The sequence below is a fragment of the Phalangium opilio genome, unplaced genomic scaffold, assembly GCF_054372755.1.
Source record: "Phalangium opilio isolate 3A_F unplaced genomic scaffold, DU_Popi_V2 ptg001170l_1, whole genome shotgun sequence".
NCBI classification, from domain to species: domain Eukaryota; kingdom Metazoa; phylum Arthropoda; class Arachnida; order Opiliones; family Phalangiidae; genus Phalangium; species Phalangium opilio.
The window spans coordinates 2,511,668-2,538,200 of NW_028324255.1; the positions used below are offsets into that span (position 1 = coordinate 2,511,668).

General features: G+C 37.5%; 1 protein-coding gene across 1 annotated transcript; it reads right to left on the reverse strand.

The window, feature by feature from the left end:
- Positions 1 to 2,784: 2,784 nt before the first annotated feature.
- On the reverse strand, positions 2,785 to 7,645 carry LOC149584096 (uncharacterized). The gene is made up of 2 exons (XM_089863365.1): positions 3,963 to 7,645; positions 2,785 to 3,910 (listed from the first exon to the last, which is right to left on the reverse strand). The coding sequence occupies exons 1-2, from the start codon at positions 4,471 to 4,473 to the stop codon at positions 3,864 to 3,866; spliced, it is 558 nt and encodes a 185-aa protein (XP_089719491.1). The 5' UTR covers positions 4,474 to 7,645; the 3' UTR covers positions 2,785 to 3,863.
- Positions 7,646 to 26,533: the final 18,888 nt, after the last annotated feature.

The following is a 26,533-nucleotide window of genomic DNA, read 5'->3' on the forward strand; positions in this document are numbered from 1 at the left end:
GAAAAATAGATACGTGACCTGCAACGTTGCGCAGACTCTATACTGAATAAACTTCTAATAATGGAACACGCCAAATTCCTTTTATCTGTCCAGTGGAGCTGAAAAAGCGCAACTACAGTAGACCCCGCCCCTAAAGAACGTCCACATGCAAGAACACGTTACATCCAATGCATTTATTTGAAGTTTTATTTATTAAGGCATATTATTAGATATAATTAGAAATCGATTAATGACGGCTTCCTGCCTAAACGCTAGGGATATGGTGTTGCTACTATATACGCGTATTCTCATTTATTGCTAATTATTAATTAAAGTGTTCAGGGAAAAGCTTCGGACCGGACTTGTAACTTGAATGGTAACAATTATGAAAATAACGATATATTAATACTTAAATATAGCGGTATAATATTTTATGAAAAGGGATATTCATTTACCGTAAGAACACTAATGGTGTATTCCTCGAATTATAGCGGGTAAATATCTGGGTTTTCTTCTTTCCCAACGTGACGTAGAAAACACTTCGCCAATTTCGGAATATCCTGAAATTAAATTTATCTTGAATTTAAATTAGTTTCAAGTTTGAGTAAATCTATTAATGCCACTCGAGCGTCAGACGCCAAGAAATTCCCACGGCTAAGACAGGCACTAGTTCGACGATGGCATTTCAAATAATGGGGATAAGCTCAATTTAAGGTATTGCAACCACCTATTTAATTTCTTTACGCATTGTTTTCAGACTTGAAAGATTGATACCATTTACACCAGAAGACGAGGCTACTTTGTTATGCACTTTGTCCGCAAAGTAGCCTTGGTCTCCTGGTGTAATTGAAGTATGAGCCCTCCTAGTCTGAAAACAATGTAAAGGCAAGACAGAATATAAAGCTCTCATTTGTGCTAGTGGTACAACGCGGTTTTTCTCAGCCATATTGTTGGTACTCAGCTTTTCCAGAGCAGTTAACCCACCAATAAGGCCGCGTATAAATTACGTCACGAATCTTAGCTCCTCCCCTAACTGAAAACTCTATTGCACTTGCTATTACGTTTGGTTATGAAAAAGTTCAGATTTGCTTTAAGTGACACTGAAAATCACTTGAGATATGGGGTTCAAGTATATATTTTAATTCTTAAACTAACTAGTTTTTTATGGTTATTGCACATGAATTGTCAAACTGCAATCTCGTTGTCTCTGCCGGAATCGCCAATGTTCTCGCTGCCCGGCGCAAATTCCTTGCATTTCGAGAAGGGTTTAGCCAGCTACAATATAATTAGTTTAATTTGTCTCTAATTTACACTTAATAGGAAATTTTCATTGGCAAAATACTCTTAGCTTACCGAATAGGGGTAGTTTTCTAATTCACAGTTAGAAAAAGCTTCATTTTGCGATCCAGCATAACCCTCTGAAAATATATATACACCAAGAATGTATAGATTTCTTCTACTTGGAATATTTAACAGATCATTTTCTGCATGGGCCTTTCTGCTTCAATTAAAGGGGAGGAGTTATAGAAATCGTTACTCTTGACGCCATGCATAATGTATTTGTAACCGTGTCTCTCTCGTGATATTGACTTAGCTGACGACCTGTGCCTCGACTTACGCGACCTATGAGTGCTGAACCCGAATGACCCAGTCGTGTTCTTAACTAGTAGACCTAGGGTCGAGGGTTGTCTTACATGGTTGAATATGAGCCAATGAAACGCCAGGAAGGAGAAGTGGGTGATTTGACATAGTTTTAAGCCCTTCCCCTTACCTTCAGTCAGGTATTAGTATGGGGACTACAGCCTCATAAAGATAGCAAGTAGACTAAGTCTTTACAGTCCTGTTTCAACTTATTATATGATTACAACCCTTTTGCGAAGAAGTCTTAGTCCGGACAATGTAGTGCGAGAACTTAAAAGACATTTAAGGCCTAACTTAAGGCCTTTTCAGACGATACAACTTTTTAACCGATTTAGAAGAGTCAACTTGTGTTGAGTGAACTAGTTGGTTCGTGTGAACTGAAGTTGGACAAGAACCAAATTGAAAATTGATCACTCTACCAATTTTTGCTGACTCAAAATTTTTGACTCATCTAGTTGAGTCAAATGTTGTATCGTCTGAAAACTACTTAAGGCTACGAAATGGTTTTAAGTAACGCGTAGATTAAGCCAATGAGGACTCGTCTTCACTTACGGCAGCAGTAATAGTGCATCTGCATCATTTTCTCGGTTATATTTCCACATTTACCGATAACGTCATAAACTTGCAGGCTCCGACTTCGGGCGAAAGCCAAACGATGCTCAAAGACACGGCGACAATGCTGAAATACGTGAACCCACTCATAGGCGGGTTGTTTTTTATTTTTCAAAGGACAGCCAGATTTACTATTTATACCTTCGACTAAGTGTATAATTGTAGTGCTGCTTCTGTCAGTGTATTTCTGAAGTTCTAGTTATAGCTTAATCTGAAAGTTAAGAAGATTAGTTTTTCGAATAAACGTAAAGATTATCTTGCAAAAACAATTTCACAATAGAGAATATGCAGCCAGTATACCGATCCAAGATGGTGGCCACTCAAGGGGGAGGAGTCGTGTTTTTCCCATCTCCTCTCTTTAACTGTCAATATTTTATTCATTGATTGTATAGGCTTGTAAATTAAGAAAAGAAATTATTTCACAAGAATGGCAAATTTTATTCTAATTGCAATAAAACTAATCACAATTAACATATAAAAGAAACATTAAAAAATTAAACAAAAAAACATATATTTGGAAAAAAATTGTGTGCAGACAAAAACCCCAGTTAATTAAGTTACAAAAAATATATATATATATACAATTTTAAAAATTTAAAATTAATTAAGATACCCGTAAGGGGTTGTGGTGTAATCTGGGAAAACTCTTACTTTGTCGACGACTACCTAATATATATCAGTTTGATCAATTGTAATTAAAGTGTGATTAGGTAATCGTCGAATTTGGGGGCCAATAGGAACTTGTACAGAGTTCATTCTGGTTTCCCCTGGTTGTTTACGCCTAACAACCTTTTCATAATATCAAAGTTTACGTGGTTTTCTGTTGATGAATTTAAATAGAAACCTTTAACTTTAATTATGTTAGTGATCTTTTCTGTTGCGGGATCATAAATGTTCAAGGAGTAATTTTTTGCTCCTGCGCTTCCAAACTCGCAAATATAAGCGTCTTTGCCGTATGGCTCTAGCTCATTCTTTAGCTCACCAAGATAATCTCCTGTGGGGAGTATAGGGACTTCATCTGGTGAGAGGTAGATCAGGCTATCGGTATCCATATAAAAACATAGGTCTCCCACCATTGCGAGATGTTTAAAGAGGTGAAGGCGTGCCATAGTTGTAGTATAGCACGCTATAACTACGTTTGTATGCTTGTGAGCTATCTCGTTTTCTGCAATATCTTCTGATTTGACGAGAATAGTGTTGTCATTTAATGTCAATAGAGTTTTGACCTCTTTGTCTGGGCTAAGCAGTAACTCGTACAGGGTTTTTGCGTCTTTTATTATATCTGTTGAGACGTGTCGGGTTTTTTGTACAAACCTCCCCCAAAAAGAGTTCAGCAGGAGTTTACTCAGGCATCTTAAGCCTTCATTCTTTTCTATTTTACTTATGTCTAAATCGATCCCCTCGACTTCTTTGTAATTTTTGACGTAGTTTTCTTTGTCTTCCTGAGTGACACATTCGGCAGGGAATCCGCTACCCAGAGTTTTATACTCGAGGAACGCGTTTACATAGTCTTTAAACAGACCACCTTGTTTGGTCTTGGGATCGTATTGGGTTATTTTGTACGACCAGGCTTCATACATCCGCGTGAGTTTGTATCCGCGTTCTACGGCGTATCTTAGTTCATCGGTAACTCAAGTCCCCCTCAGTTCTCTCTGGTCAGGTGTGTGCGAGCAGTCACCTTGAAATTGAGTTTATACAACAGATGTAACAGAGGGGAAAGGTGAGCTTACCGTTTATACGAGCAGGCAGAACAGGATGGATCAGGTTTTGAGCCGGAAGTACGTCACACTTGAGGAGCCCATCGAAAGAGAAGATGTCGGGGAAATTTTCCAGAATAATTTTGGGGTGTCCGATGGGAATTTTTCCAGTTTTGTTGACGAAAGGGTACAAGTTAGTGAAATCCACGTAGTGCATTTTCTCTGTCCCCGTCGTTTTATGGTATAGCTTGTTAGCACAGCAACGTCCTCCGAAGAAAGCGTCGCGAGGGTTTAACCTTTTGGATGTTTTAACGCGAATATCATTTCGTTTTAAAAAGTCACTAATTTTGGGGTTATTTGTTTTGTCTTGTTGCCATTCACATTCCCATTTGACATTGACTGTATATCCGAGAGCCTCTAGTTGGCTAGTTTTTTTCTCTGTTCTCGAATAACGCGTGTTTAACGTTTCGGTAGGGTTACCATGTAACATCTTGTTTCTATTGATGGGAAAGTGTATTTTGCATCCATGGTAATAGCATCCCATATATTCAAACACTTCTTTCTTGAGTTGAACAATAACCGTCTACCTTTAGGGTCTGGATTTTAACTTCCTTACCCCTAAAAGAGGATTGAATGAGGATATTTCAGTCATGCGAAGTCCATTCAAGCCATTCAATAGCGCCTAAAGATTGGTTCTCGCCAAGTCTGTAATAGTTTGTAGTACAGTGCAATTAAAACAAGATGACCCAGTCATATTGTTTTTACCGCCTTCTAGTGACAAGAATTAGTATTACTATATGCATTATAAGATGACCCCAGCTAATTTAGCATTTCGGGTTTTTTTTTTCATTGTTTGTAAAATAGCATTCCTATTATGAATAAAATCAATCTAGTAATAAACTACAGTAACTTACTCATTAGGTTCATTATAAACTTAACCTACAGAACTTTATCTTAATTAAATTACAGAATAATATTTTTTAAACTAGGGTCGGTACTGGTAAATGTGAACGATTCTATTTTTTCTTTAACATTTTGTAGCTAATTTTTGGGCGGCTTAAATTCCTTTTAAAAGGGCTCTATTTGTAGATTGAATATTGAGGATTACGATAAAAATGGTATGAACATTGTAGGAATACGTGGATGAAAGATACGAACCTATATACACACCAACTCGGACTAATCAACTTAAGTTGATGCCAATTTTAGGTGTTGCTTAATACAATACATCGGGGAATAAGCTCTAGGAAGAGTTAAAATAATCCCACGATAACAAACCTTTAATCGTTAGATAGATCACGTTTTTCACTATAAAATTGATATTAATATCTGTGGTTTCGATTCGGAATTCGATTTTAGAGTTGGAAAAAACCAGGTAAAAATTCAATTGTTTCAAGGTTAATTAGAATCCTTTTTAAGCTATTTTACTAAAAAATAAAAGTAAAAGTTATAATATTAACTTTAAAATACATCATTGACCCAAAAAAGACTCAAATTTCGCGCCATTAGTAAGTTTATCAATTTAGCGGTAAGAGGGCGGTAGCTACGACTACTTATTGGGCGGGAAAGCGAGAAAATGAGACAGCTGTTATGCGAGGTATCGAAATAAATAGGACTTCTCAACAAATTATTGAACATTTTGACTCGGGTATTGATTTAACTATATTATCCTATTATCACTTATCACATCTGCGTAAACTTTAATCTAGGTGCATGGATTTAGGCCCTACGTAATGGTAGCTCCTTCAGGGTTGCCACGGAATTTTCAGAACCAAATTCCCTGACCTTTTTCTCAGATTTTCCCTGACCTTTTAGGCCGAAAAAGTGAATGTTTACTGCACGTTTCAAGTGGTTATAATTAAATAAACTCTCAACATTAAATTTTCCCATGTATTTGTTGCACCAATACAAATAAGAAACATTTTAACTATAAATAACAGTCTAAGAGAGCATTTACTTTACAAAAACAATTCTAGACATTTTTAAGGATTAATCTAGAGTTTTCTGTGTTGAGAGAGCATGAGGAGAAACTTTCATTACTCTTTCAATAAAGACTTATTCCCAGAAGTTTTACCCACTAAATCAAATTCCCTGACTTTTCCCTGACCTTTTCGGCCCATTTTTAAATTCCCTGACTTTTCCATTATTTCCAGGTACTGTGGCAACCCTGTCCTTTCCTAGGGCCTTTTTTATTCCTCCCATTTGATTTTCATTGTTGTTCACATTTGGGTCCAGTGTTCATTCACTACCTCCTTCAGTATTTAGGGTCAGGGTGTTTACATTTACCAGCGATTGTTCACAATTGGGGTCCTCCGAGGGGATTGGGAAATAGGATATTGTGCAAAATTTAAGAGAGTTAAAAAGCTGAAAACAGCGAATTGTGTATAAAGAATCATATTTCATATCCTGAAAGTTTCTGGTGTCTAACGTTAGCTCCACGGAAGTTATTCAAAGATTTGCAAAAAGTGTCCATAATTACCAGTACCAACCCTATAGTAACTTCCTCAATCGGTTAGTTTTAAACTTAACTAAACTACATCATTATTTGTAAAGTTATCATAAACTATAGTATCATGATAATATTAATTAAATTAAAGTATAATATTAATTAAATTAAAGTATAATATTAATTAAATTAAAGTATAATATTAATTAAATTAAAGTATAATATTAATTAAATTAAAGTATAATATTAATTAAATTAAAGTATAATATTAATTAAATTAAAGTATAATATTAATTAAATTAAAGTAAATTCCTCAATTAACTTACTTGAAACATCATTATTTATAATTATCATTAATCTCACTCGTGAATTTATATTTATTTTAATCTTAATTAAATTACAGAATAATATATATTGAACTATTGTAACTTCCTCAATTTTAATTAAATTAAAGTATAATATTAATTAAATTAAAGTATAATATTTATTAAATTAAAGTATAATATTAATTAATCTACAGTGAATTCCTCAATTAACTTACTTGAAACATCATTATCTACCATTATGATCATTAATCTCACTCGTGAATATATATTTATTTTAATCTTAATTAAATTACAGAATAATATATATTGAACTATTGTAACTTCCTCAATCGGTTAATTTTAAACATCATTATTTATAAAGTTATCATTAATCTCACTTGTAAACGTGGACTGCTCGCTTAACTAAGTAGAGTAGCAGACGAGTTTTCAAGAGACGATATCATTGGTTAACTCATGGTGAACTTTGCCTGCTAATTCGTTTCTCTCTACATTCAAGACTGATAAGGTTTTAGGAAAAGAACTCTAAGCTTCAGACGTGACTTTGAGGCCGACTTAACGTCATATTAACGTGGTAGTGGGCGATTATTTAATTTCTCTCTCTTAGCGCGAAACGCCGCAAACGCGCCTAGACTCGAGATGGATTTCTATCCCAGCTTATATCTCATGAAAGCAAAGGTTTATATAAGCATTCTGTGGCGCAGTTCTAGCGTACCGGGTTTCCGAACTGTAGCGTTAACGTTGGGACGTTCGAATCCCGTCGGGGATTTGGAAATTTGCGAAATAAAATCATATGAAGCTTAGCTACCCTAGGTCCATCTGTTAGCGTTTTAGAGCATTATTTATGAATTATGAATAAATTTGAATAAATTAACGCGAAAAGGCGGGGTTAAGACGCCCAACCAGCCGTAACATAGGATATAATGGGGGAAAAAAGGGGGTAATATAGGGGGAAAGGCACTAAAAAAAGGGGGAAATGGGGGGAAAAGAGGGGGGAAAAGTGGGGGTGAAAGGGGTAAAAGTGGGGGTAGTAAATCTTCGGTATAAATGCATTAGTTTTTAGCCATCAATAGATGGCGCTAAAAACTAATAAAAAAGGTAAAAGATCGGACAAAATTAGAGACAAGCAACTCTCAACGGAAATGACATCTACCCATGGTGCTAATGAGGGGGAAAGAAGTTTCCTATTGTAGGGGGGTGGAACATCCCCAAAAATGGCCGCCATCTTGGAAAATTTGGTTTTTTGCAAGTTTCGGCAAAACCGTTAGATTTAGACACATAAAAGCGAAAAACAGTTTGATTGTACTTGTTATTACGCATTTAATAAAACAAACTACATGTAAATATTCAAATTAGATCAAAGTTACATTCAAAACACCACATCATTAATTTCGGATCTCGTTATTTTCCCCGTATACATATTTGGGGAAAACATTTTACTTATTTTAAAAGTTCAGCCAGCAGCCTTTTGTGGGCGAAGTCATAAAACTAAATAAAACTATGAAGTTTTACCATAAGTGTATAAGAGATATTCCGTAAGTATGTCACTTCCTATACTTCATAATACTAAAGTTTTACTGAGACCTAGTTCGAGAACGACGCGAGAATTGATTGCACGTGGTTATGCAGTGCATCTTCCTACTTAGTCTGTACTAAGCCTTTGACAGCGCCCCACCAGGCGTCACTTCACGAGAATCTATGATGTTGTACTTACGTCACTCCACAACTAGGTCTCAGTAACCAGTGCCACACTTATGGAACATATCTTATAAACTTATGGTTTTATTGTATGCCGATTGGTAAGAGAACTGGACTTTAACCGGGGGTGTCAACCCCCTTGGTCTAGCTTTGTACTTGCTATTAAAATGAAATTCAAAATAGAAAAGCTTTTATTTTGCCTGAATATAAACAGTGCAAAAAGGTTTGGTTTAGAAAAGTCGTACTTCTTTGTCGGTAGTGTTTTAGACAACGTAGAATATGGATGCGTGTGTTATTTGCGGAGATTCGTTAAATAAGCCAAATAATACAACTGTAACAGTTAAAGCTATAGGAATCGAAACGATCAAATCTGCTAGCTCAGCCAGAAACGATGGAAAATTGGAAGTTATATCGGAACTCTGTCGAGAATCTAGCTCCCTTGTAGTTCACAAATCCTGCCGTTTGAAGTAAATTTCAAAACGTGATATTCAATATAGTAATGAAAGAAGAGATCAGTTGGAAATCCACAACTAGAAAAGTTATTCCTAAATTCGATTTTAAGGAATACTGTTTGTTTTGTGCAAAATCGTGCCAATTAGTTAAAAAGAAAAGAAAAAATCTCCACGCGAGAGTAGTAAGCACAATAGAAATTAAAAACTCGATATTAAAGAAATGCCATGAACGCAATGACGGCATTGGTGGTGATGTACTTCGGCGAATAGGTGCGTGTAATGATTTAGTTGCAGAAGAAGCGCGATATCATACTAGTTGTCATGCCGCGTTTACAAAAATACCAAAATCACTTAAAAGTCATGCCGGTAGGCCTAAAGTTGAGACATTAGAAGACTCTTTTGAAAAACTTTGCAACTTCCTATCTTCTAACGAAGAACAGTGCCAATATTCTATACCAGAAATACGTCAGAAATTGGAATCTTTTCTTCCTGAAGGTAATTTGAAAAATATTTCATTTTGAGTAAAACTTAAAGAATAGGGACTTTTAAGGCCTCACAAGCTGGACCGAGAAGCATTTGAAACGACGTTTAAAGGAGCATTTTGGGAAACTGGTCATAATTACCGAAATACCTGGAAGGTCTAGTGTTCTTTGTTTCATGACAGTGCGCAGCATTTATTAAACAACGAATGGTACAATACTAGGAAAACTGATCCAGAAGAAGAAAAGATTAGACTTCTGAAGACTAGCGCGGCTATATTAGTTAAAGATATTAAACTAAGATATTTCGATTGTGATTCATACCCATCCATAAAAGATATAATTTCAGGGGGTGAGAAAGATATCCCCGAATCCCTAAAAGTACTTTTAGAAGCATTACTGGGCGGTAATAATCCTACTAAAGAAAAAAATGTAAAAATATTTGCTATAGCAAACGCGCTAATAGCCATAATTAGATCTCGATCTTACGTCGCACCAGTTTTAAGTAGCCTAGCTATACATTTACATCGAAAATATGGTTCTAAAGATTTAATTGAAATTTTGTCAAAACTTGGATTTTGTAGCTCTTATAAAGCTCTAAAATTTGAATCCTCTGTTGTTGTTAATTCAGATGTGCAATTTGAAAGTGACGGATTTATTCAATACGTTTTCGACAATGCGGATTTTTATGTAAAAACGTTAGACGGTCACGGTACATTTCACTCAATGGGTGGTATAGTTTGTGTAACGCCTGATAATTCCATGAAAACCTCACAAAACGTACCTAGGACTAAGAGCATTATTAGTGCAACTGATATTGGTAAATTTGGAAATATTGAAGTTAAATATTTTGAGAAAAAGAATGATAATGCTTTAGGCAATGTAAAACTTGAACAGTTAAACTATGGACTAGAAGGTTCAGATATGTTGAAGCGTATAAATATTTTAAATACTCTTTGGCTTAGCAATGGCTCTATATTCAATACTATGAATGTATCATGGAACGGTTACATGTCTGTTGCCGTTTCTCTTTCTAGTCATGTAAATAGTAAAATTATTGCTCTTCCGTTTACAAACTTAGACCCTGGAAACTTAAGTACTATATATACTGCCCTTCATTTTGCAAAAGCCCAGTGCGAAAAGCACAATCAACGACACTGTCTAATTACGTTTGACCAGCCCCTTTTTCTGAAAGCGGTGCAGTTGGTCGAATCTGTTAGTTCTGAAGATCCAATTAGCAAAATATCCGTCCGATTAGGGTGATTTCATACCGAGATGTCTTATATCGGTTCGATTGGGTATATAATGTGTGGTAGTGGAATCGAAGGGCTTTGGGAAACGATCTACGCTAAGAATTCTGTACCTCATATGATAAATGGCCATGCTTATTCACGCTCAATAAGGGCTCACCTTCTCACGCAACAGGCCTTGTCATCGTTCATTTTTAAAACTTCACGATGCCTTCATTGCAACCCTTGTTAAAATTGGGCAAAGAAGTCGTACTGCGAAGCTATGGACAATGTACTGGATGATGGTAGAGAATGCAAAATTGTTCATTTACGCCGAAAGATGTGGGTTATGGTCTCTCCACCTACACAGTCTCAGTAAAATGATACCATTTTTCTTCGCGAGTGGACATTTGAATTATGCAGAATCGTCTCTACTGTATTTAAAACAAATGGCAAAACTTGAGAACATTATGAGCCCTGATGATCTACAGAAGTTCACTCATGAAGGCTTCTTTACGATTCGCCGAACTGATAAAAATTGGTCTGGAAATTGGACGGACATGGTAATCGAACAGAATCTAATGCGAGCTATGAAATCTACTGGTGGACTAACGCATGGTAGGGGACTTACTGACAGTTCTTTGGCCAAATGGATTGCTTCAATGCCCTTTTGCTCCGATATCAGTAAGGCTATAGAAACTTTTGCTCATGTTTATTTTGTAAGCGGTGAGCAACACGTAGATCTAAGAGACTCTAGGCGGGCACGTGATGGTAGAGATTTAGACAAATTCTTAGACTGGTTCAACAACCATCCCCCATTTAGCACCGAAATTGATGAAAATCTCATTTCTTTATCGAGCGGAAGAGTAGGCGATGAAAATATTAACTGTGAAAGAGCTCAAGAAATAGGAGATACGTTAGTAACCAACACTGTAGGGAAGAAACTAAAAGATGTTAAATTTAAACGTAATGACAAAGTGAAAACGCTTGCGCTTGTCAACAAAAAGAGCGTCCGAATTAACAACGAAGACATTCCCATAAATCCGATTCAATTATTTAACCGCATAATCTGCACTAACAAGACATCTGAAGAGTTAGAACACTGTTTCCAGTAGGAACTGGCTTCGTATCCGCCATCCTTGTTCGTTGATGGCCAACTTCGCAAAGGAACCAAATCAAACCTTCTGAAAGAACTTGATAAAGTTGAGAAACCCATGGATTCCTTACCAAAAGCAGACAAGATGATTTACGTGCTTGACGGAGGATTTTTACTACACAAAGTAGTTTGGCAACGGCCGTCTACTTACGGAGAAATTTTCGTACAGTATACGAAATTTTTACACTTTCATTATGGTTCGGACATAACTGTTGTATTTGATAGATACGATGAGTCAGTTCCTTCAACCAAAGTTCAAGAACATATTCGAAGAGCCAAATCTTCCGCAGATGTTGTTCTACAGGAAAACCTTGTCAATTCGCAGAGCCAATCAGAGTTTCTTGGAAACACTAACAACAAAAAACAGTTCATATCAAAGCTATCCAAGCATTTAATGAAAGCCTCTATCAAAGTTGTTCAAGCACAATCCGACGCTGATACCGTTATAGTATCAACCGCGCTTTCCCTCAAATCACCAAAAAATTCAGTTTGTGTTATTGCTGAAGATACAGATGTACCAGTGTTACTGGTCTATCATGCGACTGAAAAAACACATACATGATGCGTCCTGGAAAGTTAGCCAAGTCGGATAAAGTTACTGATGTCTATGATCTTAAACATAAACTAGAAAAGACAGCGGCTATTTTGCCTTTCATTCATGCTCTATCCGGGTGTGATAGTACTTAAGCCTTCTACAAGAAAGGGAAGCTATCGCTTTTGAAACTATTCCAGGGAAATACTAACTTAGCCCAGGCCGCTCTTTTATTCAATGGCGAAAATTCAAATAAGAAAGATCTTGTGAACGCTGGTGAACAAATTGTCCTAAAACTGTATGGAGCCACACCCAAAATGAAAAGCCTAAACAGGCAAAGGTATCTTCTGTACAACAAAATTGTTTCTAAACAAATACTGAAAAGCAATTTTGAACTGGCAGCCCTTCCACCAACTAACAGCGCATTAGAACAGCACATATATCGTGTGTATCATCAAACCCAGGAATGGCTCTATAGAAAGTTGAACGCGGACGAATGGGGATGGAAATTATGTAGTAATGGTTTGGTCCCGATTTATTGTGATCAACCTCCCGCTCCAGAAAGCATACTTAAGCTAATATTCTGTGGGTGCAAATCCACTAACTGTACAGACTGTTAAAAAAGTCTTTGCGCGTTGCAGTTTTCGCACATATTTTACTATATTTCAAAAACTATTCAAGCTAGCGCTCTGGAATAAAGTGCGTTATAAAAGTTTTGCATTTCTCTTTCATATTTTACCCGTTTCACAGTTGTCCTTTGCATACTTATACCGGAAACCGGAAATCTCAAAATTATCAACTTTGAAAATATTGGATTCTCGAGGATATAAATGCGATTTTCGGATTCCTTGGGGTCGATTCATATTTGAAAAGTTTTCACCAAATTCAATTCGGATGAATAGGTCACGAGTAATCAGCCTTTATTCAAAATCTGGCAACTTCGATTTAAATGGCGATAATTCATAATCGAGTATCGAATCTTTGTCGTAATAATGCTTGTTAGATGTTATGGCACTTTATGCATATATAAATGATTGGTCTTGTGGCGCGATACTTTGAAACAATTCAGACGCTCATTAAAGGGATGGTGAAGTCAAAAATTAAGTAATTTTTTATTGATTCTTCTATAAGACCAATCTGCATACAGTGCATAGTGAATTATCCAGGAAATAACACCGAACGATTTTTATACGTCAATTAGTTTGAAATTTCATGGATAATTTTAAATAAGGATCTCCGACCAATCGCGTCCTTTTATAAACAATTTTCTCGTGGCACGTTCCGTGTTGAATCAATTTATCGCGAGATTTGAAAAAATTTGCGCGATGTGACAATTGTGGCGCGAGACATGGAGCGTGCCACGAGAATTTTGTTAACAAAAAGGCACGGCGTTACGCGATTGGTCGGAGGTCCTTATTTAAAATTATTCTTAAAATCTTAGCCTAATTTGAATATTAAAATCAATGGGAGGCATTTCCTAAATTTTTCATTATGCAGACTGGTCTTATAAGAACCGATAAAAAATCACTTTAATTTCCACTTCCCCCTCCCTTTAAGAGAAAACTCGCGTCTTTTGAAGAGGATAAGCGGTTTGAAAATATTGTTATTTGGGCCATGATATCATAATATTTAGAACTCATATAAATTACGTCTAGGTCTTCAGCCCGACTCATTGCAGCCTAGTGAAAATCTCACTCATGATGGCATATGCGCTTCACGAGGATTTGAACGATTTGTCGAGGATTTGAACGATTTGTCGAGGATTTGAAAGATTTGTCGAGGATTTGAATGATTTGTGCGATTTGAACGATTTGTCGACGATTTGAATGATTGGGTGCGATTTGAATGATTTGTCGACGATTTGAATGATTTGTCGAGGATTTGAATGATTTGTCGACGATTTGAATGATTGGGTGCGATTTGAATGATTTGTCGACGATTTGAATGATTGGGTGCGATTTGAATGATTTGTCGAGGATTTGAATGATTGGGTGCGATTTGAATGATTTGGAGGCAATATATATGATTTGTGGTGATTTGACTGATTTTGTTCGTTGTAAATTAATTGGCAGATATGACTGATTTGATTGGTTTTAGTTTCATTGAGAGATAAGCCTATCGATTTACATTGGCATATCTAAGTGTTTTGATTTGGGATTCGACTGATGATAGAAGCCCGCTGATTAACCTTAATTAGCTCTTTTACGGTGTCACCCATAACATAAGTACATAAGAATCTTATAAACTTATGCCCAAGTAACAGCAAAAACAAAACTTTACAACTTTTATAAAATCTGTATGTCGAATACAAGGTGTTCCAAAAACGATGGTAGAACAGGAGTCGAGACCGATGTACAGTGGATTCTATGAGTGATATAGAGTAAAAAATGTAGATTCTATGACATTTCGCTACAAGGGAACCCCCCTCCCCCCAATGCGTTTTGCAGATGAGCCCTTGAATTTTAGTTAGGAAACTGGGTAAATAGATTGGGTTCAAGAAATTGAACAACTTTTATTGTCATTTACAGGATTCAAATATACTATTAAAATATTCGTTTTAAGCGCTCCTCTCTATATAAACTATTGGTGAATTATGTCACAAAACCTTTAATTATCATTAACATCTCAACAGGTATGGCAACACTATCGATCAAAAATTCTAACAAATTGGGGGCTATAGTGCATACGTATTTTTTGGAATTGAGAAATAAAAAGTTCGAAGAACATTTAAAATGGCAAACTTCTGAAACGGAATTCAAAATAAACCAGTTACAAAGAACACCCACACATTTCTTGGGTTGAGGTTTAACATGAACGTATGTACTACTGTATGTATGATCGAACTTGGATTTACCCTTCAGGTAACAAAACTGTAAGACGCGACCTAAATAGTACTCTCCTTCGTGATAAAATGCACAGTAATCTCCAACAGTGATTGTGGAGAGCTGTTTTAAGCCATAATCCCAAGTTTCTGAGTAAGAATGGTCATTCCGTACAGAGGGACACCGAACTCTTATCGTACGATCGTTTGATAGTCTCTCTGGATCCTGAAGCAACCATAGCGCTGTGGATTTTTTAATAACAGTTGTTTTTCCATTCTTTTCGTATTTTACAAAAGGACTATCTGGTGCCAAATCATGTTGGAAGTAATCTAAAGCAGATTCGATATTATTTATCAATACTATATCATCAGGTTCTGGTTCGTTGTCTGGTTCATTTGGTCCATTGTCAGATGGTGTTTCAACTTCACTGTCAATGAGGTCTTCCGACCCCTGCCTCCCTAAACCGCAGTCAGAAAACTCTGAATATTTTTTTCATCCCATGTCATATTCATGCCTACACTGTCAAGTAAAGCTAATGCAAGGATTTGACTTTCTGAGAAAATCATGGATAAGTCAACAAAATACGGGTAATTCTTTGACTTCGCTTTCTTCGGGTGTTAGTTTCTTCTTGTGACGATTCATTTTGAAAGCATCCGAAGAGCTTAGTTCCATTTGTACGTCTAATCGTCTTAAGCGATATATTAATTCTTGGACGGAAAAATTGACAATGTTGGAAAAAACTGTTGACATGCTTCGAGCAGCTCTAAAAAAAGATTCACACTGTTGACTTCCCAGTAATGTTGGCAGAAAAGCTTCCTTTCCATTGGAACTTTTCAAAATTATGGTTATCATCAACAGACAGTGAGCGTTAATTTCTATGCATACATGGACATTTCTAGTTATAAAATTATCTTTAACGGAGTACTGCTTTTGACGTTGAATCCAAAGCTTCCATCCTCTACAAAAGTATACCGCACTCCATAGTTTACGGATTCTGTCTGAGGGTTCCATTTCCTTGTCGAGGAACGGTTCTATGCAAAACTGCATAATTTGCAAATAAATGGCCGTTCCTAAGCTATCTGCGTCGTTTTTTAACAGAGAAATGACTTCGTCAGAACAAATCCTGCAAGCAGCAGCGAAGCTTTGTCTGTCTTTTAAATCAAGGTCACTTGCTCTCAATTTGTGGTCCATCTTTGAGCATTTATCTAATAATATAACCAAATGCCCCCGACTGCAAATTTTTTTTCCCATAGCTAGCAAGATGCTATGCTGAAGAAATCTTGTCTGAAATTTGGCCGCAACGTTTACAGCTTTTGGAAACAAAGTGTCTGATCGGTCTTCTCATTCAGCGACTCTCTGTCATTTACAAAATTATTCAGGATTAACTCATCCACCTGTCTGTAGATTCCATTTGACATTAATCGGTCATTCATTGCTTGCAGGTATTTTGGATCACCGTCAGAGCAAACGCACATCACTATAATTCCGTTTTGTTTAAGCAGAGTAGTTATATATCGCCAACGGGTTTGTATAACGCTTTTAGTGTACTTGTTGTCAGTTCCAAACAATAAAAGAGCGAAAGGGGGGGTACCCTTGATAAGCCCTTGCACTATGATGGTATGTACAAGCTCCGCTTTCCTTGCTGTCTGCATTAAGAACCTTGCTCTCTCAAAGCTCTCAAAGGGAAAGGCATCTTTAATTGGAATCCCCTTCTCGTTTAAAGGAGGAACAAAGCCCACACATTGGTTTGTGGAAGAATCATAGGAAATCTTAGCAGTGCACCTAGTTGCATCTTCGCTAAGTGTAACCAAGAAAGGTTTGGTTCCAAAATTTGCAAGCCAGAAATGCGAATTTCCCCTTCTACAACTTTGTGGGATGTTGAAATATATCGCTCAACCTGTCTGATGCTCGGTGAGGCTAGACCTAGATTTTTTGATAGGAAATCGTAACAAAATTTCCCGGACCAAATAAGATGCAGTTTTGCGAACTGCTTCACCGTTTCATCATGTCTTGGTGACTTCTTTTTAGAATTGAGAATACTATTTTCGACAAGCTTTTGCAGCATAGTTTCGACACCCGTTTGTTGTCCAAGCAGACCATTTCCAGAGAACTGGTGTTGCATTTCTTCTCTCAAAGCTTGGTTCTCCCGAATTAACTTTGATATTTCATCAACATATGGGAAAAATGATGTGATTTTCTCACAATCCGCTGCTGCTCTGTGCAGCTTTCGCTTAACTCTCTCACTTCGAGACCATTTAGAATTTGAGGTTGATGCTCGAGCATATTGCTCATCAAACCTAGTGTTGAAATTATAAATTACACATATAGCTCTAACATAATTGCCAACTTTACGACATGAACTTGCTTTACTTTTAGCCCCTCCCTCTTCCAACAAAAGCCTCTAACACGCTCTAACACCTCGCCGGGTTGTTAGAGTAGCTTTACCTATGTTTCGGGGGAGTTTAAATTCAGAATGGAAATTTTTACCTTTGAAAAGGCTCTGCTCTGCAGTTTAGTGGTACACAGATAAAAATATTTCCCTAAGTCCGTGTTTTTCTATTATTATAGAGCAGAAACGCATAGCAATATCAAATGTGTATTTTATAAACTAAATTGCTCCATTATTCAGTTAAAAGCTCGGTTAAAAGTCTTCAAAATCAATCAATGGCTAAATTTGTACACTTTTTATTAGTCAGAGGGCAGCGTAACTTTCGCTGGACGTTTATATGCAGAACCCGTTTAGAAGAGACAAATTTTCTTTAACATTTCACTATAAAATTATTACTCGATAATGTTGTTGCTTGTAGTTAAACAAATCGAATCTAGCAAGATCAACGTAGGCTCTACGTTGTACCGTGGATGATGACTGTGATGAAATTCTTGATTTGCTAGTGATTCCAATGATTCGGTAGCGAATCGAATGATTCGGTTGTGATTTGTTGTAATTTGATGATTTCCTGATTTCACTGATTTTTATAGTGATTTGTTTGATTTGGTAGTGATTTGTATGATTTTGCTGATTTCTTGATTCCACTGATTTCTCTGGTGATTCGACTGATTTACTATTGATTTGAGTGATTTTTATGCTGATTTGACTGATTTACTAGTGATTTGACTGATTTACTAGTGATTTGACTGATTTACTAGTGATTTGACTGATTTACTAGTGATTTCACTGATTTATGCAGAGATTTGAAGGGTTTGATTGATTTCATAGCCATTTTAGTGAATTGCTTGATTTGGAAGGTGATTTATGTGATTTAAATGATTTGAAAACTAGGGTGTACGAGATTTGAGGGAGCGACGGCTCCCTCGAGTTTCTCCCTCTATACAAAGTTTCCAAACCTACGTCATAAATGACGTAGCCGCAACAACGTAAGTCAAAGTATGATTAAAAACATGAAATTTAGCACTTAAACTTAATTTTTCTCAAAAACCTTAAAAATGGTCCTAGAAAAAGGTTTACATTTTGACAGGCCCGTAGCCACGGGGGGCACCAGGGGGCAATGCCCCCTCAAAAATATATCCTGCCCCCTCAAATAAGATTTCGGTTTGCCCCTAAATGCCCCCTAAAAATTTTCCAATGCCCCCTTATCAAATTAACTTTTTATTTTGGTACACAAATATTAAAACTATTTAGAATGTATATCAACATATTTTAGACTTTATTGTCTTTATCTGTGTATATTCCTGATACACTTGAATTTTTTTTAGCTTTTGTCGTTATCCTTGATATATATCGCTGGTTTTGTCATCCAGGACCAAAATATTATGTCGGGGTACAGCGAGGGGACGGGCGTTTTGGAAAAAGTGTTCGGGATTTCGAAATCCAATTTGATTTCATCGGATTCCGTTTGATTTCAGAATTCGATAAAATGCAATGAAATTCATCGAATTTTGAGATTTTTCCCATGATTCCGTCGGATTTTGCTATTTTTCTCGTTATTTCGACGGATTTTGCGATATTTCCATTGATGTCGTTGGATTTTGAGATTTGTTACGTGATATCCTCGGATTTTGAGAATTTCCCCTTGATTTCGTCGGATTTTGTGATTTCTTTGGATTTTGGATTTCGTGAATTTTGTAATGGATTTCACGATTTCTTTACTGATCTTGTGATTTCGCTTCTGATTTCGTGATTTTTATGTTGATTTCGTGATTTCTTAGTTGATTTTGTGTTTTTTTCCTTATTTTATGATTTCTTTAATGATTTTGTGATTTCGTTGCTGATTTTTTATTTGATTTCAAAATCAGCATTGATTTCGGATTTCTTAAGTTGGATTTCACGGGTAGCGTACGGGAATTAATGAATGACCGACCCCTCGGGGTACAGACTTACATTTGACGCCTCAACAGCGACTTGCGAAGTTGCGAGGCAAGCTTTTCTTGCCCTACTCGCGTATTTTCACTTTAACGACGAGCTATGTCACTTGAAAGAAAGTGAAACGTAACTTCCCTAGCCTACGAAAAAGATCTGACTTGAAATTTAGATTTAGAATTGTTTATTAACAATTTATTTTTTTTAAACTTTTTAAAAAAAAGTTTGATTTTCAATTGTTAAATGAGTGTCAATAATGAAATACCTGCGGAAATATTTATTGTCTGACATTTTGATATTTATGTTATTCTACAAAAGAAATTCCATTTGCCATGCCCCCTCACAGAAAAATACTGCCCCCTCTGCGTAACGTTTCTGGCTACGGGCCTGCATTTTGATATAAAATCCCAAACGTAACAAACGTATATTTCATTGCAAAGAGTTTGCGACAAAATGGGTAAAATGGAGAAAAACTCCCGTGTTATTTCTAAGGGAAAATTTGAACGTTTTCACCAAAAACACTGACTAATTTTATGCAAATGAAAACCACCCTAAGCAACTTTATTTTTTATACAATAAACTAATGTGTGGATCTTTCTGAAATTTTAACCACATATTGAGGGCCCCAATTGTAGTTCTGTGGAATTTTTTCGAAACAATTAATAGAATACAAAAAAAACTACATCCAAACAAAAACCCTCCTTATACATTAAGAGCAGTATGAAGTCTTATCTAAGAGAGCTACCGCTCTCCTAGAATACGGGTATTTTAACTTGTTGTCTTAGGACTAGGGGTATTGAAGTGAAAAGACTAGGGGGTAAAACTGCCTTCCATCTTGCTTTTTGGCACCTGCGCTTTAGTCTCTTTTTATCATGAGAGTGCGCGGAGACCGATGGCTTGTACGTCCCGATCCCAAGGGTTGGTAACTTTGGCAAGCCCCTTTTTACGTTGAAAATGTCTATTATCCCCAATCCAATCAAATCTATGTATATGTAAAAAGGCTAAGTGGGTTGAGTTATACGCGAGGGCAAAGCTATAAATCTTGTAAGATAAGAAGGTAATCTGTTCACAATTATGACATTGTCTGACGTATCGATACCCATAGTTACCGAGTCTGCAAATTACCCCATAAATATATTATGAATTTCAATGTATTAGAGATGAGAGAACGCGTCTAACCAGTCAACAGATCCGTAACATAAACCACGAACTAGCTCCAAATCAAATCGTTAAAATTGTTTTTATGCCGGAACCGGTAACACATCGACTTTAGTCGAATACACCAAAAAACGTCCGGGGCTAAAATTCTTCAACATTGTTTTCAATAGGTACTCAACGTTTATCACCCATTACCAATTTAGTTGTTGCTTATCATAACGAGGTACATTGTCATTATCGTAGGTCAGTTTGCGATCAAGCGATAACGATTTTCCCTCCTAATGTCGAATGACGTACGGCGCATTCTATTAGACATAACGTTTTTTGTGGACTAGAGAAAAGCTACGAAACTCGACCCTGGACCCCGGTACGCCACGCCCCTTTTGTTTACTTGACGTTTCCCATTTTGGGGTGTAACGTTAGTTGCTCCTGAGTTCTGGTGTTTGCCGGTTAGGCTATGGTTAGGCTTAGCTAGTTTGTAATTTATTTTGTACTAATGTTATACTTTAATATTATAAATTAACTTGGATTAAATAAAACGCATTCATTAACAACGACACTAGACTAGGTTATTTCAATATGGTAACAGAGCGTGGTTCGAGCGCGCAACCTCGTTGTTAATAAACCTAAGGCCCGGCTGCATTCAAGAAGTTCTCATGTCAAGCGGAAGTAACTAACAGTCTCCCGCCCCCCTCCCCACCCAAAGCGGCAGTCAACAAGCAAGCCTAAACAAGACCGTGGAATCATGGTGGAACGTTACGACAGTGGTAGAGCAATGCCTGCTTTCGAATTTATGAAATTATCAGATGACAATTATACGGATTGGAAGGTAGACATGAAGAGCGCCTTATTGGATTAAGGACTTTGGGGGATCGTTGCCGACACTGAAACTCCTCCAGCGGAGACGGCAAGAGCAGATGAGAGAGCGATCTGGGTGCACGGCAGTGCACCCGCCAAGTTGTCGTGCACTACCAGCAATCCTTTACCCGAAACATTTCAGCCTCATTTTGACCCCCTCTTAACTCGGTACTGGGGAATAGTACACCACTCATATTTGCACCTCAAGGGCACAGTAATAATCCTAGGAAGTCCTCCAACTTCCAGCTTTCTAACTCATTTGGTTTCTGTGATAATCCTATGTGAAAATGACACATTATGAGACTGACTGACTGACTGACTGACACATCATCAAAACCTCTAGGGCATTTCCGGTGGTGCTAGAATGATGAAATTTGGCATACTTGTACCACTAAGCATACAAGCAAAGGGAAAAGTCCCAAAAGCGGGAGTTTCCCCTTTTAGCCCCTGAAATGGGGATTTAAAATTAGAGTCATCATCTAAACCTCTAGGGCATTTCCGGTGGTGCTAGAATGATGAAATTTGGCATACTTGTACCACTAAGCATACAAGCAAAGGGAAAAGTCCCAAAAGCGGGAGTTTCCCCCTTTTAGCCCCTGAAATGGGGGTTTAAAATTAGAGTCATCATCTAAACTTCTAGGGCATTTCCGGTGGTGCTAGAATGATGAAATTTGGCATACTTGTACCACTAAGCATACAAGCAAAGGGAAAAGTCCCAAAAGCGGGAGTTTCCCCCTTTTAGCCCCTGAAATGGGGGTTTAAAATTAGAGTCATCATCTAAACCTTTAGGGCACTTCCGGTGTTGCGGGAATGATAAAATTTAGCATACAAGTAGGACTTAGCATACAAAGAAAGGGAAAAGTCCCAAAAGCGGGAGTTTTCCCCTTTTAGCCCCTGAAATGGGGGTTTAGAATTAGAGTCATCATCTAAACCTCTAGGGCACTTCCGGTGTTGCGGGAATGATAAAATTTGGCATACAAGTAGGACTTAACATACAAAGAAAGGAAAAAGTCCCAAAAGCGGGAATTTTCGACTGTTAGCCCCTGAAATGAGGGTTTTATAATTTATATCCCCTCGTAATAGGACATTTTAATTTTTTTTTCGTCTTTTAATATTAATATTTTTTACTAATATGATTCTTTCGTTTTATTGCAAAACTTATGTTTTTTACATAATGTTTTAGTAATTAAATTTTTTACTCATTTCCTTTTCATTTCGTCTGAAATGGTTCTAAGCGTGTTTTGATCCATTTAGTTTTTCTTAAATCTATTCTGTTGATTAAAAGTGTTACTTGCCACAATATTGTGTTCTTCGAATAGAAATACGGTTAACAATTATCACAGCCTGAGAAAAAAAAAGAAAGTTGAATGCAAAAAAGTTGAGAAAGGCAAAGCCAAGTAAAACTCTTGGAAAGAACAAATAAAAATCTAAAAGTACAAATGTTTATTTCACTTCATAATCCTACTTCAATAAATCAACAAGAACATGCACGTACAAAAAGGAGTGAAATCTCACCAAAAACATCTCTGTAAAAATATGCCAAGTTGTTTGGCCGTAAAAAGAAGTGAGATCTAAAATACGGCCAAGTTATTATTTTCAGGTGAACCAACATTTTATTCGACTTAAAACTTCTCAAGAATGTTTTTCTGACTTGGCCATTGGCATTCCAAACTTGCATCCTTCTTCTTTGCACCCATGAAGGTTAATAACGGAAATTACAAGTTTAACCACAAAGGCTTATCAAGAATATTTAGCCAATTTGATTTAATATTTTAATTTCGATCCATATCTGGAATTAAACGAATCCTTGATATGCAAATGGCCAAGTCAGAAAAACATTCTTGAGAAGTTTTAAGTCGAATAAAATGTTGGTTCACCTGAAGATAATAACTTGGCCGTATTTTAGATCTCACTTCTTTTTACGGCCAAACAACTTGGCATATTTTTACAGAGATGTTTTTGGTGAGATATAGATTACGGCAAGAGAAAGCGTTATCCAAGATCTTACTCGCAGTATATAGCCAACATAAGAGAATCATAGCACCATGTACGACAGCGGTGGAGGCGTGGGAAAGGCTAAGAAATCAACATGAGCCAAAGTGGAAAACACGCATCTTGAATCTGAGGGTAGAGTTACAAGGACTTAGATTCACCCCGCCAGAGTCTATGGCAGGGTATCTGGCAAGGATGGAAGAAGTCGTGGTAAAATTAGCACAAGCTGGTGGAACTATCCCATCAAAGGAGGTGGCTTACCAAATGATTCATTTACTTCCCAGCGAATATTCTAATGTGAAATTTAGAATATGCAACTTAACGGACGAGGAATTCACTCCAGACCACGTAAATACCTTTCTCATTGAAGAATTTGAAGGGCAGAAGCAAGAGGCGATAGCCGAAGAAATGGAGGGGGCAAAGACACACAGCGGATTTGCATCTAAAATGAATCAGCAAGGAGGTGGACGACCAAGAAGAAAGAAAAAGGAAGTGGAATGTTTCAATTGGCATAGAAACGGTCATTTTGCAAGACAGTGCCCAGACCAATATGACGATACGAAAAGAAGAAGAGCGTTACATCATCCAAAAGGGAAGTAAAATCTTTTTACGCGTCTGTCATGGCCTCCAAATCGGAAGAAGATACCTGGGTACTCGATAGCGGCGCTACACACCATTTTTGCACGAGACGAGACTGGATGATTAACTACAAGAGTAAAGAATTGAATGTGGATACGGCCGATAACGAAACCCAGGCCAAGGGGACCGGGGACGTGATTCTGAGGGTAAAAACAAACTCAGGCGAATAGGACATAACGTTACGAGATGTTTACTATGTCCCAACCTACAAAAGGAATTTGTTATCCGTAAGGGAAATAGACGAGCAGGGATACAAATTAACCTTTCACCAAGGCTTAGTGGAAGTATTCAATAAGGTGGATAATGAAGTATTCATGACAGCTACACACCGAAGGAATTATCTTTACATGGTGGATGCCCGAGTAGAAGGAAAGGAAAGTAAATCGCCAACATGTAATGCCAGTACCGCAGAAGAAACGGAACTCTGGCGCAAGCGCCTGGGACATCAAGTATCGATAGAATGATCGCCTAAGTAACAAGAATATGGTGAAGGGATTGCCGACATTTCAGAGAAAATTAGGAGTATGCGTTCCATGCAGAGTATCAAAATCAACGAAGGCCCAATCAAAACTCATTAACAAGATCGTAATGACAAAGACCTTAGAACTTGTACATAGCGACTTGTGGGGACCGGCACCTGTCAAATCAAATGGAGGAGCAAAGTACTTCGTAAGTTTTATAGATGACATTTCAAGAAAGACAAGAGTTTATCTTCTCGCATCGAAGAAAGACCTTTACAAAACGTTCCAGGAGTCCATCGCTTGGGCTGAGAGACAAACAGGACATAAGCTCAAGAGAATCCGAACAGACAATGGGTTGGAATATTGTTCTGGAAAATTCGAAGAAATATGCAAAGGTGCAGGCATCGAAATGGAAAGGATCAATACCTATACTCCACAGATGAACGGCGTGGCGGAGAGATTTAACCGAACTGCGTTGGATGGCGTACGAGCACTTCTAGAAGATTCGGGCTTACCTCAACATATGTGGGTGGAAGCTTTACAAACATTTACCTACCTCAATAATTGAATAATCGCTTACCACATTCCAAGGTGATTTGAGTGGTTCCAGAAGAGAAATGGATCGGTAGGAAGTTGTCAGCTAGTCATTTGAAGCGCTTTGGTTGCTTAGCGATCACCCATTTGCACAAACCCCAGAGGAGAAAATTGGAAAGGAGATCAAGGATGGGAGTTTTTGTTGGGTACGCTGTCAACACAAAAAGGTATCGCATATGGTTTCCTGAGGAAGACTTTACCGCAGAGACTAAACATGTCAGTTTCGATGAAGGCAAGAGAGGAATAGAAGCCATCGCACCCACGAAAAGAAAAACGAAAAGGTCATGATGTACAATGACTATTAGCCAGAACTGCACAATGAAGAAGCCGAATATGAAAGCTCGGAAGACGCATCAGACACTTTGTCAGAAGAAAATGACGACACCTCGTCAGAAGAAAGCGGGAAAACAGGGTCCACCGAAACCAGCCAGGAAGAACTTGAGGACACTCCAACAACGATATGGCAGAGGGAACTACAGCCTAGAAAAACAGGCGGAAGAACCTATGTATATTATCGTCCTGAGGGAGGAACGAGAAAATGAAATCCTTGCAAGATATTCAAGCGTATTTAGAAGAAAGGGGAGAGGTATTCGATGCTACGAAATTCGACTTCAGCACTACGAAGAAGAAATTAAAGGAAAATGTAGAGGCAAACCTCATAGAAATCCTAAGAAGTTACGCTGACGCCATAGAAAGTGACGAAAAGGAACAGTGGAAAGAAGCAATGGATATGGAAATGATGACAATTAGGCAGAGGAACGTATACGAGACCGTGAAGAAAACGCCGGAAATCGAAATTATCGGGACCAAATGGGTGTTTGCCATCAAGAGAAAAGCGACGGGCGAAATTGCTAGATACAAGGCCCGATTGGTGGCGCTGGGATACATGCAGAGATGCGGCGAAGATTATGACTTGACGTATGCTCCAGTCATAAATTTCACACTAGTCAGGATATGCGTGTTCCTGTTTATCACTTGTCTAGGATGGCAGCACAGACAGCTAGACATAAAGAACGCATATCTCTACGGTAGCCTTGAAGAAGGCATCCACGTTGCCGAACCAGAAGGTTATGCTACAGAAACAGGAGATACCGTATTGCACCTGAACAAAGCACTCTATGGGTTAAAGCAGAGCGGCCACCAATGGTTTAGGGAATTGGATACCACATTGGCCAAACTAGGATATACGAAAGTCTTAGGTTGTAATTGCCTATATCGATATGGATCGCAAGCGGTATTAATAGTCTACTTAGATGACATCATCCTCTTTACCACGACAAGTGACACGATGAAGAAGCTCCTCTGCAAACTCAATGCTGTATTTGAGGTCACGGATTTAGGTGAGCTCCACTATTTCCTCGGAGTCGAATTAGAGTTTCTCAGATCAGGCGAAGCAAAAATACATCAACAGAGATACATAGAGATAATCAAGAAACAATTTGCACTG